The following is a 12,620-nucleotide window of genomic DNA, read 5'->3' as shown; positions in this document are numbered from 1 at the left end:
ATTATGAGAGACATGATGATTAATGTTATATTAAAATACGCATCACATTTGCTTTTTTTTCCCTTCATCCCTAATTTCTGCTCACTGCAGACTTCATGAGAGCCAAGAAACAAAATAAAACATCACTTACTGTACAATGTCTGCTGTGATTAGGATGCCAACTGCTAGAATGTTCATATATTCTCATTTAGTGTCTCATAATCCAGTAATACTCCATTTATATTTCATGAATTGAATATTAACAAAGTATTGGTAATGTTGGTATTATAAGCACTATTTCAGACAAACTATTGATCACAAACAGGTGTGTAATGTTGACATAATCGAGTGGTTAGCTGTTTCCTTGCTTCCCTGCTCATTGAATGTTTATTGTAGATCATAAATCATGCCTCTCACCTGAATGAAAAAGGCTGAGGATGAATTGTTGGTACACTTTGACAGCCAAAGTATCAAAGTTCAATACATGCATCTAAATAGGAATATATGCAGTTGGCATCCTAATGACTGTAGGCATTGTACAGTAAGTGACGTTTTATTATGTTTGTTAGCGCTCATAAAGTCTGCAGAGAGCAGTAGTCTGTGATGTTGTCGAAGAAAAAAGCAAACATTGTGATGCGTTTGTGTACTTAATGCGCCGTTGTTTGCTTTAAATGATCCATCCATCCATACAATTTTCTACCGCTTGTCACTTTCGGGGTCGCGGGGGGTACTGGAGACTATCTCAGCTACATTCAGGTGGAAGGCGGTGTACATATATATATATATATATATATATATATATATATGTATATATATATATATATATATATACATATATATGTATATATATATATATATATATATATATGTATATATATATATATATATATATATATGTATATATATAAGTATATATATATATATATCCATTCATTTTCTACCGCTTTTCCCTTGTGTGTATATATATATATATATTCATTTATATATATATATATATATATATATAATTATGTATGTTATTACAAATGTACACGTTACTACATTACATATATAGTTACAGCATATATATATCCATTCATTTTCTACCGCTTTTCCCTTGTGTGTGTATATATACATATGTATATATATATATATATATATATATATATATAAATATATATATATAAATATACATATATATATATATATATAAATATATATATATATATATTTATATATAATTATGAATGTTATTACAAATGTACACATTACTACATGACATATATAGTTACAGCATATATATAAAATCTTAAAGGAGGTGTTTGGATGATTTTCAAGAGTTATATAGGCAGAATAGAGTGGCTTTCATAGGTTCCAGTGAGAGCTGACTTTTGATCGAATTTGAATACTATTTAGAATATATAAAAAAAAATCCATTGGTTGTTATGTCTTTCATAACGGTTGTAAAATTCCCCCCAATAAATCAAGTTCCCCTGTAAGAATTGTGGATTTGGACAAACCTACCAACTGTATCAATAGTTTATTCTATTTTGGTAGGGGACATCCGAGCAAAGTCAGCATAATTGGCACCAACCAGCTGTGGGTGCATTAATTTAAACCCAACCAGTTTACTGCCTCAATGGGCTGCCACAGTAATCTCAAATGTGCAAGGCAAAGTTTGAGGTGGTGCTATTTTTACTTTAAGTTCAGATACAGTTACCAGAAATTTGTATAACTGTTCGAAATAAACTAAAACCATAACCATAACTTTAATTGCAAAAAACGTTGTAGTGGAAAGACCAAAGGAGGTTGAGGTTGAGGATCAGGACAAAGGTGAATATTGAGTCAAAAGAGCATCAATAGAGCAAAATCCTAATTCCACTGCCCATCTGTTCATCATATTTGCATCACTCCCAGAACTATGCTGGCATGCTAATATTTAACAATAATAACAGACGGAACAGAGTATGTTTTTAAGCAACACACACATCAGCTTGATCCAGACAGAGCTCACCCCCTGTTTCAAATTATCGTTGGCCTGGTCCGCCACCTCGGACACAATCACCAAGGCAGCTGCAACACACAGAACATCAACAAACAGAGAAGGTGTCAGTGAATTTAACGAAGACGCGGTAAATGTATGCATAGCCCAGTGAACCTTACTGCAGCATGTGTCAGAGTGACAAATGAACACTACGGGATTACCTTGCGTGTCCTCGTATTCTTTGGAATCAGGGGAGAGGTTGTTCAGATAATCTGCAGATGCAAGCAAAAAAAAAGGCAATTTATTGCTAATTTTAGAAACAATCTCTTTAATCCGTCACCTTGCAACTTGATGTCTCTGTGACAATCCAAAATCTCATTGTGTGCATGTGTGTGTTACCTGTGAGAAGCATGCGGTATTGCAGTATTCTCACGACGACCTGCAGTAGCTGGTATTTCAGGGGGACTTCGGCATCTTCTGGACTCTTCCTCTGAAAGATAAAAATATAATCTTATGTTTTGCTTTTTTTTACTATCATTATTGACCTATGGCAGCATGTGGTTAGCACAGCCTGTGCTTGTATGGATTTTTTCTCATGTATTCTGGGTTTCCACCCAAAGTTCAAAAGCATGCATTTTAGTTTAAATCAGTATGGTGGCATTTTAACATACGATGTGTTAAAGTTCTTGGAAATTAATTTAATTACTCATTTTAAGCAGTTTACTCTACCTATCAGATGATCAGTTTCACAGCAAATAAGCGACAAAAAAAGAGCCTATAGTACATATGATACGGCAGGAGTGTCAAACTCAATCGTCACACAGGGGTCCAAATTTAATGGTTCCTCACAAGGCAATGTTACAATGTATTATATCAATAAACTGCTATGAAATTGATTAGCTTGTAAGTTATTGTGATGTAGAAAAATATATATTTTTAACCAATTTTCAGAGGATTTCTCAAACTTTGAAATGCAAATGTTGATGCTCCTCTTAGACGCACGCAAAAAAGATGTTTGTGAAGCCTCCTATTGTTTTTTGGTGCTAAATTAAACACAACATTAGCGCTGCATAAAACATGTCGCTACTGGTACGTTTCCTAAAAAATAATGTTAAATAAACATTTCAAAATGAGAATCAGCACTTCCAAATCCGAGTCCACGGTTCTCTCCCGGAAAAGGGTGGAGTGCAATCTCCGGGTTGGGGAGGAGACCCTGACCCAAGTGGAGGAGTTCAAGTACCTAGGAGTCTTGTTCACGAGTGAGGGAAGAGTGGATCGTGAGATCGACAGGCGGATCGGTGCGGCGTCTTCAGTAATGCGGACGTTGTACCGATCTGTTGTGGTGAAGAAGGAGCTGAGCCGGAAGGCAAAGCTCTCAATTTACCGGTCAATCTACGTTCCCATCCTCACCTATGGTCATGAGCTTTGGGTCATGACCGAAATGATAAGATCACGGGTACAAGCGGCCGAAATGAGTTTCCTCCGCCGTGTGGCGGGGCTCTCCCTTAGAGATAGGGTGAGAAGCCCTGTCATACAGGAGGAATTCAAAGTAAAGCCGCTGCTCCTCCACATCAAGAGGAGCCAGATGAGGTGGTTCGGGTATCTGGTCAGGATGCCACCCGAACGCTTCCCTAGTGAGGTGTTTAGGGCACGCCCAACCGGTAGGAGGCCACGGTGAAGACCCAGGACACGTTGGGAAGACTATGTCTCCCTGCTGGCCTGGGAACGCCTCAGGACCCCCCGGGAAGAGCTAGATGAAGTGGCTGGGGAGAGGAAAGTCTGGGCTTCCCTGCTTAGGCTGCTACCCCCGCGACCCGACCTCGGATAAGCGGAAGAAGATGGATGAATGGATCAAAACAAGAAAATAAGTAAACTCAAAAAAATATCAGGAATCTATCAATATTATTGCTGAAAGAAAACAAAGCACTGGACTGGACACTGGATGTCCCTAAAAACAAAGGTTTTCTGCAAGTCAAGGTCACGATGGAGAAGACAATAGTGTGGGTCAGGGTGACCTTCGCATCGGACACAAAACCTTTAACAAGCCCCATTCTTTTTCGTAGGGGTGTCATTTGCAGGAAAATGTAGGCCGAGCAAAGAAAGAGGTTGGGAAAATCAATCAGGGTCTAATTGTCTCTGACAGGTTTTTTTATGCCTGATGCACTTTTTTTTAAGTGCTGTCAAACCATTAAACATTTAAACCTGATTAATTGCTATATGTGGATACATTTTTGCATAACCACGAATGATTTGTCAATGAAAGTCGGCTATCTGTCCCTTTCCATTCTCTCTCATCTTTTGTCTTATATTTTCTTCCCAGCTATTTTTGCTGAAAGCCGCGTGGCGCTACGGCATCTGCTCTCCTCTCCACAAGTGTCGCGTGTAAACTGTCATCCAATTGACACTTCTTCAGAGGAAGTGATTCGCTGACGCGTGCCAGAGATGATAATTAGCGTTCGACGTGTTTGGGCTAGTGAGCCGGAGAAGAAAAAGAAGAGCGATGCTTCACGCTGGGACAAAGACACATCAACGCACAATGTGCAAACACGCGCCAACAAACAAACGAGGGCACCTTTTAGCCTCTTTCACGGCCAGCTGATTCGCTGTCTGCGCACACAAATCTGATCTAATTGGGGTGTTGTAAAAGAGTCTGCTTCTCTAATTACTTTCTGTCCACCTCATTGCCCAGCTGCCTTTCCTAAGGAGGGATTCACTCCATCGCTCTTCTCCCTCCATCGCTCCCCTTCGACCCTCACTCTCTTTCCACCATCCTTGACCTTCTTGCTTAGCGCACACATGGTGGTGCACTGGAGTGGCCATTTAGAAATAGATTCATAAAAGCGGCTTCACAAAGTCTATTAAATTTGTGTTGACCCAGCGGTGGCCAATGCTTATAGATGGTGCAGCAAACAAGGAGCAAGCTGTGGAGAAGAGGCTCTAATCCGGTTAACTCTGATCTGATCAAGGTCTCAGGCTACTTCATCACTGTCACCACATCCACAATGAAATTACCAGCGCTTCTATTCCAGGGCTGTACCTCGCAACCATGAAGGGGAGAGTGAGAAATCTGCAGAGCGGCTGAATAATTATATCTGAAATATAGCAACAACACGGCAAAGAAATAATCGTTGGTAGGTTGACCTAAACAATCCTCCTTGGTCTCCCTCGGTGGTCCTTCTCCCTCATTACAGAGAGGTCACACTCATCAGTCTCGTCCCAAAGCGGTGCTCTGACACAACAAAGCATCCATCACGATGCTCCACAACACACAATACTTGCACTTTGGGAGGGTAGAGGGAGGCCTAGGCTTTGTGTGGCCACATTTTTTTTATTTTTATTTGACTACATTTTATTATTAGACTTCTTATGGGCCCCCACCCCACCATAAACCTATAATGTCATAGCCCCACGTACACACACGCAATATGTTTACATGCACTAAAAAAAAAACTAATTATTGACTTAATTTAGTTTTTTTCAAACATGTAAATCCCTTAATAGGTTTTTTACATGCAGCTTGTATGGGAAAAAAACTTTAATACTGTTTTTTCTCATTATCTGGTTCATGTATGATTAGCATTGGTGGATATTATTACATAAAAATACATAATCATAATAATTATTTGTACATCTACTGTGGGTTAAGTTTCCCTTGTTTTAAAAACTAGTGTTGACTCTTTTTTCAAAATTTAATCAAAATCCCTTGAACGCAACACAATTTTGTGCTCTGACAGACCAAAACAAGTTTTTTTGGCTTGAGGGCCACATTGAAAGAAACAAATGGGTCTGGGGTACCATGTGAATGTGTGTGTGTGATTGATAAATTAATGATGATTAATCAGTGTGAACTATTTAACGGGAGCCTGAAGGCAGCTTGCATTGCACAGGCAACGATCACATCACACACCAGAGATACAGCGATGTGCTCTGCGACAACTTTCAGTTCAAAATAAACTGCGATAGAACTTTATATAAAACTGAGGTAATTGGTTAGTATTGCAACGACAACATTTCTTATCATTGGCACACACCAAGTTTAAAAAAAGCATCTTTCTACGCAACATGAACGTGAGCATGGTTCTGCGAGCATAAATGCTACTCAAATAGGGTTGCCAAACGTCACTTGAAAAATAAATTGTCACCTATTTAGACACAATAGTACATGTTTCGTATTGAGCTGTCAAGGTACGCACTTTATCGAGGATTTTATTAATTTAGCGGCCAACAGAGCCAAAAATTTAGTTTTCATATTCCCGAGTTGGTGCGCCGTGTAAACGAAAAAGGTCAATCGTGACGTCGCACACCAGTTTTGAATCGGCGGTTTTGCCACAGTCTCCAACAAGCACCAAGCAGGCATCTTGTCAGTGCAGAAAATAACTGTAGTAAGTGTAAAAAGTTAAAACATAACTGCTTTTCGCACTGATGAATGTTGGAGACCTGCTCTATCATAAAGCTGCACACTGAATTTATTATGTGTTAAGCTAAGCAGGACATACCCCTGTTAAAGAAATATGTTCCTTTTTTATTAAGTTAAGCAGGAAATATCTATTTTTAAAACAAAAAAACTAAATTGTGCACTTAACTCTTACTGTATTTACCGTCACCAAGTTTGGAGCAAATCAATGACTTGCAGTTCAGTAAATCATTGAGAAAACTACTTACTCATGCACATGACATTTTCATGACAAAATTGCATTTGTATCCAAATATTAGGGTGTTTTAAAAAAAAAGTTATTCATGCAAGCAAATGATAACCTCTGTTTAATCACGATTAATCACAGAATTAGGGTGTAATTACCCTGATTAAATCACTTGACAGCCCTAATGTATATATATATATATATATATATATATGTACATACATACACATTTACACACACACACACATATATAAATATATACACATTTACACACACACACATATATATATATATATATATATATATATATAAATATATATATATATATATATGTATGTATATGTATGTATATGTATGTTTATATATATATGAATGTTTATACGTACAAATAGATTTTTTTTCACTGAACGAGTGGGTGCTGGAGCCTATCTCAGCAGCATTCAGGTGGTAGACGGGGTACACCCTGGACAAGTCGCCACCTCATCGCACGGCCAACACAGCTAGACAGACAACATTCCCACTACCATTTACACACTAGGGGCAATTTAGTGTTTCCAATCTACCTATCCCCAGGTGCATGTCTTTGGAGGTGGGAGGAAGCCGGAGTACCCGGACGGAACCCACACAGTCACGGGGAGAACATGCAAACTCCACACAGAAAGACCCCGAGCCTGGGGATCAAACCCAGGACTTTCGTATTGTGAGGCACATGCACTAACCCCTTTATCACCGTGTTGCCTGACAGCCAGAATGTACATGAAAACAAAGAATGTGGGATTTACAAAATTAACTATGAATGATAAAAAACTGAATATTAACATTATATGAATGTTGCTCTTTCACTTCTCACACCACTTCTTTGATCGACATGTTTTATAACCAACAAAAAAGAAACAAAAATGCAACAATAAATATTTAATGTATATGAATGGAAAGGTTAAAAGACACCTACAATCTGATATACCGGTAGTATCACTTTTCTGCAGAATTTTGTTGTTCCTCGTCTGAGCTGCTTTGACGTACATTACGGTAACAACCCATGGGGGACGGCGTGGTGCGGTTGGGAGAGTGGCCGTGCAAGCAGCCTGAGGGTTCTTAGTTCAATCTCCACCTTCTACCAACCTCATCTCATCCATTGTGTCCTTGAGCAAGACACTTCCCCTTTACTCTTGATGGGTCATGGTTAGCGCCTTGCAAGGCAGCTCCCGCAATCAGTGTGTGAATGTGTGTGTGAATGGGTGAATGTGAAAATAGTGTCAAAGCACTTTGAGTACCTTGAAGGTAGGAAAGCGCTATACAAGTATAACCCATTACATCAATCAAAAGCGCAGATTGCAACCATTGAAATACGTTCTATAGTTCAAGACAGTAGTTTGCATTGCACATCATAATTGCGGCTACAGTTTTGATGTTAAAAGTTATAAAAATATATTTACAAACATTCGGCGGGTCGTATTCTGCCTAGGTCTGTGCTATGGGATGCAGAAGTGAAACTTAAACATAATGTTGTCTGATGCTGCTACAAATACATTTATATTGTTATTGGCGCTGTGTGCGAATGCATAAATGTGAGCTTTGTTGACGTTATGACATCAGTGTTGAGTGAACAGTAAAGTGTTGAATGGTGGTTTTGTCACTACTAAAAGGAATGACTTTCACAGCAAAACTCATTTTATCTGAACTTAAATGACATAGTATTCAAATGAAAGAAAAAACTCTTTGCCGTGATCATGTGGCCACTTTAATCGTTGTGGCCTTAAACAACAGCATAGAGTGATTATGCCATGGGCCGGCCGTGGGTGTAGGGACAAACCCCAGGACTTACTGTATGTGCAATATAAGAGAAGGGGATATTCAACTTGTATGTGCCGTGGCAGGTGTGGGGAATGTGCCACCGCTATTAAAAATGCCTCTCGGGGAGAACACACCTTTTCACACACATTGCCTCTCAGCAATAAAAATAAACCATCCTTTTGAAAAGACAATACATTTTCTTGCCTTTTTCGCAGATCACTTCATTTACTGCTCTTGCCAATTAGTGTTACTCAACTTCATGAAGCAAAAATGAAAAAGTCCATTAAGCCCAATTTGTATGGAGATTGACATTGACCAAGTGAGGAAAACATGACAAAGGTCAGTGCTTACCATACATGGCAAAAGCCAACATTTTACAATACCCTTCTTTTTATGTAGATTAGACTGTCTTGTGTCATAGAGGGAGCACGTTTTTTGCAGGACCCGGGCAGCTGCTGTTGAATATTCATGAGTGGAGACAGTGATGCGTTGTCCACCCGCCTTTCTTACAAAACTAGAAACACTTGCGGTAAGGGATGGACGGAATGGCCTAAAATCTATATCACAATATATATTGCAGCCTCTCGAGATGAAGTTATATGTCACAATATATTATTTAGTATGTAAATGATAATCAAACCACTTCAAGCAGTTAACAAAAACCCCTAATTTGGCAACTGACACATGCGTCATTTTCAATTGTATTATTTTCACAATACTATATTTGGTAATTCATAGTTAATAGTTTGTTACTTTCTGTTGTAACACAATTCTAAGCATACGCAGAGGAACAGGGTACAAGTATTGGAGAAATATGAAATTCTAATTATTACCACGCAACACAGTGTCAGGTGACTGAAAAGCCTCTTCCTTTACAGCTGTGAGATAGAGACGGATAAGAGCAGGCAGCTCTGAGGACGACACTAGTCTGGAACGGTCTGGAACAGCCTATTGGGAACTTTGCCCTGAATATCATTTGTTTATAACATCTTGCCGTTTGTGTGTATTCATATTTGGAAACCATGTCTTTTGAGTTCAGTCATCTTAATTCTATCTTAATATCGCCTTCCAGGTAGCAAAATGCCACCATCAAAAAAAAAATTATTAAACAGCAGCAGGTTTTACTCAACACAAGTACAACATCTAATTATACGTCACCATTTATCAACATGTATGTCATCATATTAGATATTATGTGCAATTATGTCTTAACAGTAGAATGATAGCACATAGAGTAGTAACCCTGTAAAAGTAAAGAAAGGTGAAGAGACTGAGGAAGCTTAGGGGACGTCATCACTAAGTGAAAAAATTGTTATAATAATAATAATAATATTAATATGTGAAATATACTCTATAGTAGCCTGCTATTTTTAAACAAACAGTATCATTTTAATATGACAACAACTAAGACTGTAGAGAGTCAAGAGGAACTTCAGACTGTAAAATGTGTAAGATTTCAAAATCATATCATTGATTATAATAAGAAAGGTGAATAGCTGATTACTGATAACTTTAATTTAATTTAATAATTCAAAATATATTAACCAGCACGGTGGAACAGGTGCATGTGCATCACAATAAATTGGTGGGACTTTGTGAATGTGAATGTTGTCTGTTTATTTGTGTTGGCCCTGGTCTAAAGTGGCGACTTGTCCAAGGTGTAACCCACCCTACGCCTGAATGCAGCTCATAGAGAAATACCTTGAGGTCCTTTCAGCGCACTTTTCAATGTTTTGTCTGAACTACTCATTTAGCAGCAGTGCAGAAGTTTCAGAGATCATTGGTAGATTGCCTGTAGAAGTATATACCTGTAGGAGTATGTCGAATTTTTTGCAAGTGGAAAGCCTGGTCAGGTTACTTTTCTTTTGATTGTACCTGTTTCATCCTCTGAGGCAGAGAGAAGTGTTAGTGACCACCGTCGGCTCAAAATCTGGCTTCGGTCAACAATGAATCAAAACAGACTTAACCATGTTCCTCTCTGTCATGTCTATCAGGATTGATTTACTGGACAAAAAAATCAATTTGCAAGCAATTGGTGGCCGCAAATTACAGGAGTAAAACAAATTTAAGCTCTTTTCTTTAAGCCTGTGTTTTTTACTTCAGCACATTTGAGTTGTCAAAAGGGTACTTCAATATATTTTAGACTGCCAAACTGTACATGGTTTAAATTTATATTAAAAAGTGAAAAGCAGTTTTTCAGATTTTTGCGTTCATTTCATATCATAAAGTTGATCATGTCAGACACAAAATAAAACTACACCTCTGTCAGAACCATGTATTTTGAGTAGGTTAAGTTGATAAACATATATACATACATTGTAATATATATATATATATATATATACATACCTACTGTATATATATATATATATATATATATATTTGTATGTATATTTATATATATACATCTGAATATATATGTATGTATATATATATATATATATATATATATACATACATCTAAATACATATATATATGAAAAACACAGGATTGTGTTCAAACAATATCAATTATATTTAAATTATTTCCTTATTCTTCATAATAAAGTCAATATTGCAAAATAATTAAACAAAAGCTAAAACTACACTTGGCTGTAATTCCTGAGTTTGTAAATGAAAAAATCAACAAAAACGATGTTGTGCTTCTAAGAAAATATAGATTAATTCACATTGTACAATCGACCTAATACTGATACTATCCTTGGTATCTTAGGGCTATATTAGTAAACATTGATTGATTGATTGATTGATCGTTACTGTCGATATTTCTATCGAGCCGCCCAAATTAGCGGAACATAGCTAGAATGTGTCAACATGAATTGCCATGATAGAAATAAAAGCTTTATTGTCGGTCAAATTTATATAATTTATAACATATTTTGTTTATATCGCGCAAACCTACTTGTAGTCAGAATCAAAAAAGTGCACGTAAATAATAATGTTAACATTAAATATTATCTCTTTATTTTCCAACCATTTATTTTGGACAAGAACTGTAATCTAACAAAGCAAAACTATGACATGTTTGGTTTTTATATTTACCAAGGTGACCCACATGTGTCCACAAAGCAGTTCTCTAAACATTAAATCTCTTCTGAAGACGAGCACTCAGTTGCATGGAAATAAGAAAATGATTGCGATAAACGTGGTTATCTTCCATGGCTATCTTAATATCCTGTCCTTTTTATTAAAGCTGTCTATGTAGCCATTAACACCAGTGTGCACGTTTGCTTTCCAAATAACTCTATAAGTAGTGCTGATGATGTGAATCAATACAGTTGGAATACAAAGGACTGCAAAAGAGAATGTAGCTGACTGTTACACTTTTTACCCAAGCCCCTGGTGCCATATTCTTTAGGGAGCTAGGGAGCATCAAGGGTGAAAAGAAAAATTATACAGAGTAGGTATAAAAAGTGTGAAAGAGGACGAAAATGTCATCGCAGGAAAGAATGACATTTTTTAGGTCAGATCTTTTGGGTGAAGAGAAAACAAGACATCAGATTCACACTCAAAATGTGTCACTTCATAAATATAGGGTTATTTCTCAGCATTTAATATTCCACCTTGGTATTAAAGACAAAGTTGTTTTTTTTTTACGGTAAAGGTGTCAACAAAATGCAAAACATAAAACTCGTCAGGTTTTCTAAACAAATCATGAAAATTATGGGTGTGGAAAATATTGATACAACAAAATATCGCAATATTAATATAATATCTATTTTTTATGTCTTAATATAGATTTAAATAAGCATTATTATTTTAATTTAATTTTATGTTTGAGCTGATCAAGAACAACTTCCACATCTCTGCTTTGCAAAGTGCTGCTACCTCACTATCGGGGTTACTGTGAGCAAGGCAATATAAGAAGTCGGCAATTAAGAAGTAGAGGACTTTTTTTCCAATCGGCAAGAAACTTGATACAATTTCTGTACAATTACATGGAAAAAGATTATTTGAATTACATTGTTTTTGACTTAATTCGTCCAATTAATTATTACTAAGGTTGTCTTGCGAGAATCGGAAATTCGATTCAAAGGACTCTGATTCGACAATCAACCTCACAATTGAATAATAGGACATTAAACATCCCATTGTCCTCTTTGGGAAGTAGGTGAGTGGAGTACCTGCTGAGGCCCCCTGCGTACACCAGGTGTGTTGGGAGGATAGATTGACTGCGTTTATCATGTTTTTTCTAAATACAGTTTTAGTATTACATTTATAGATTTGACTGAATGTTGACTACA

General features: G+C 37.1%; 1 protein-coding gene across 2 annotated transcripts in view; it reads right to left on the bottom strand.

The window, feature by feature from the left end:
* LOC133535278 (FYVE, RhoGEF and PH domain-containing protein 5-like) overlaps positions 1-12,620 on the bottom strand; it is a 79,221-nt gene that overhangs the window by 30,523 nt on the left and 36,078 nt on the right. For both annotated transcript variants that reach the window (XM_061874955.1, XM_061874956.1), the window contains exons 8-10: positions 2,342-2,432; positions 2,164-2,214; positions 1,973-2,031 (exon numbers count right to left, since the gene is read on the bottom strand). In XM_061874955.1, the coding sequence (XP_061730939.1) occupies positions 1,973-2,031; positions 2,164-2,214; positions 2,342-2,432 (201 nt within the window). The remainder of the gene's footprint in view (positions 1-1,972; positions 2,032-2,163; positions 2,215-2,341; positions 2,433-12,620) is intronic.

This window comes from Nerophis ophidion, linkage group LG16 (genome assembly GCF_033978795.1).
Source record: "Nerophis ophidion isolate RoL-2023_Sa linkage group LG16, RoL_Noph_v1.0, whole genome shotgun sequence".
Classification (NCBI taxonomy): Eukaryota; Metazoa; Chordata; class Actinopteri; order Syngnathiformes; family Syngnathidae; genus Nerophis; species Nerophis ophidion.
This window is presented reverse-complemented; position numbering and strand designations above follow the sequence as displayed.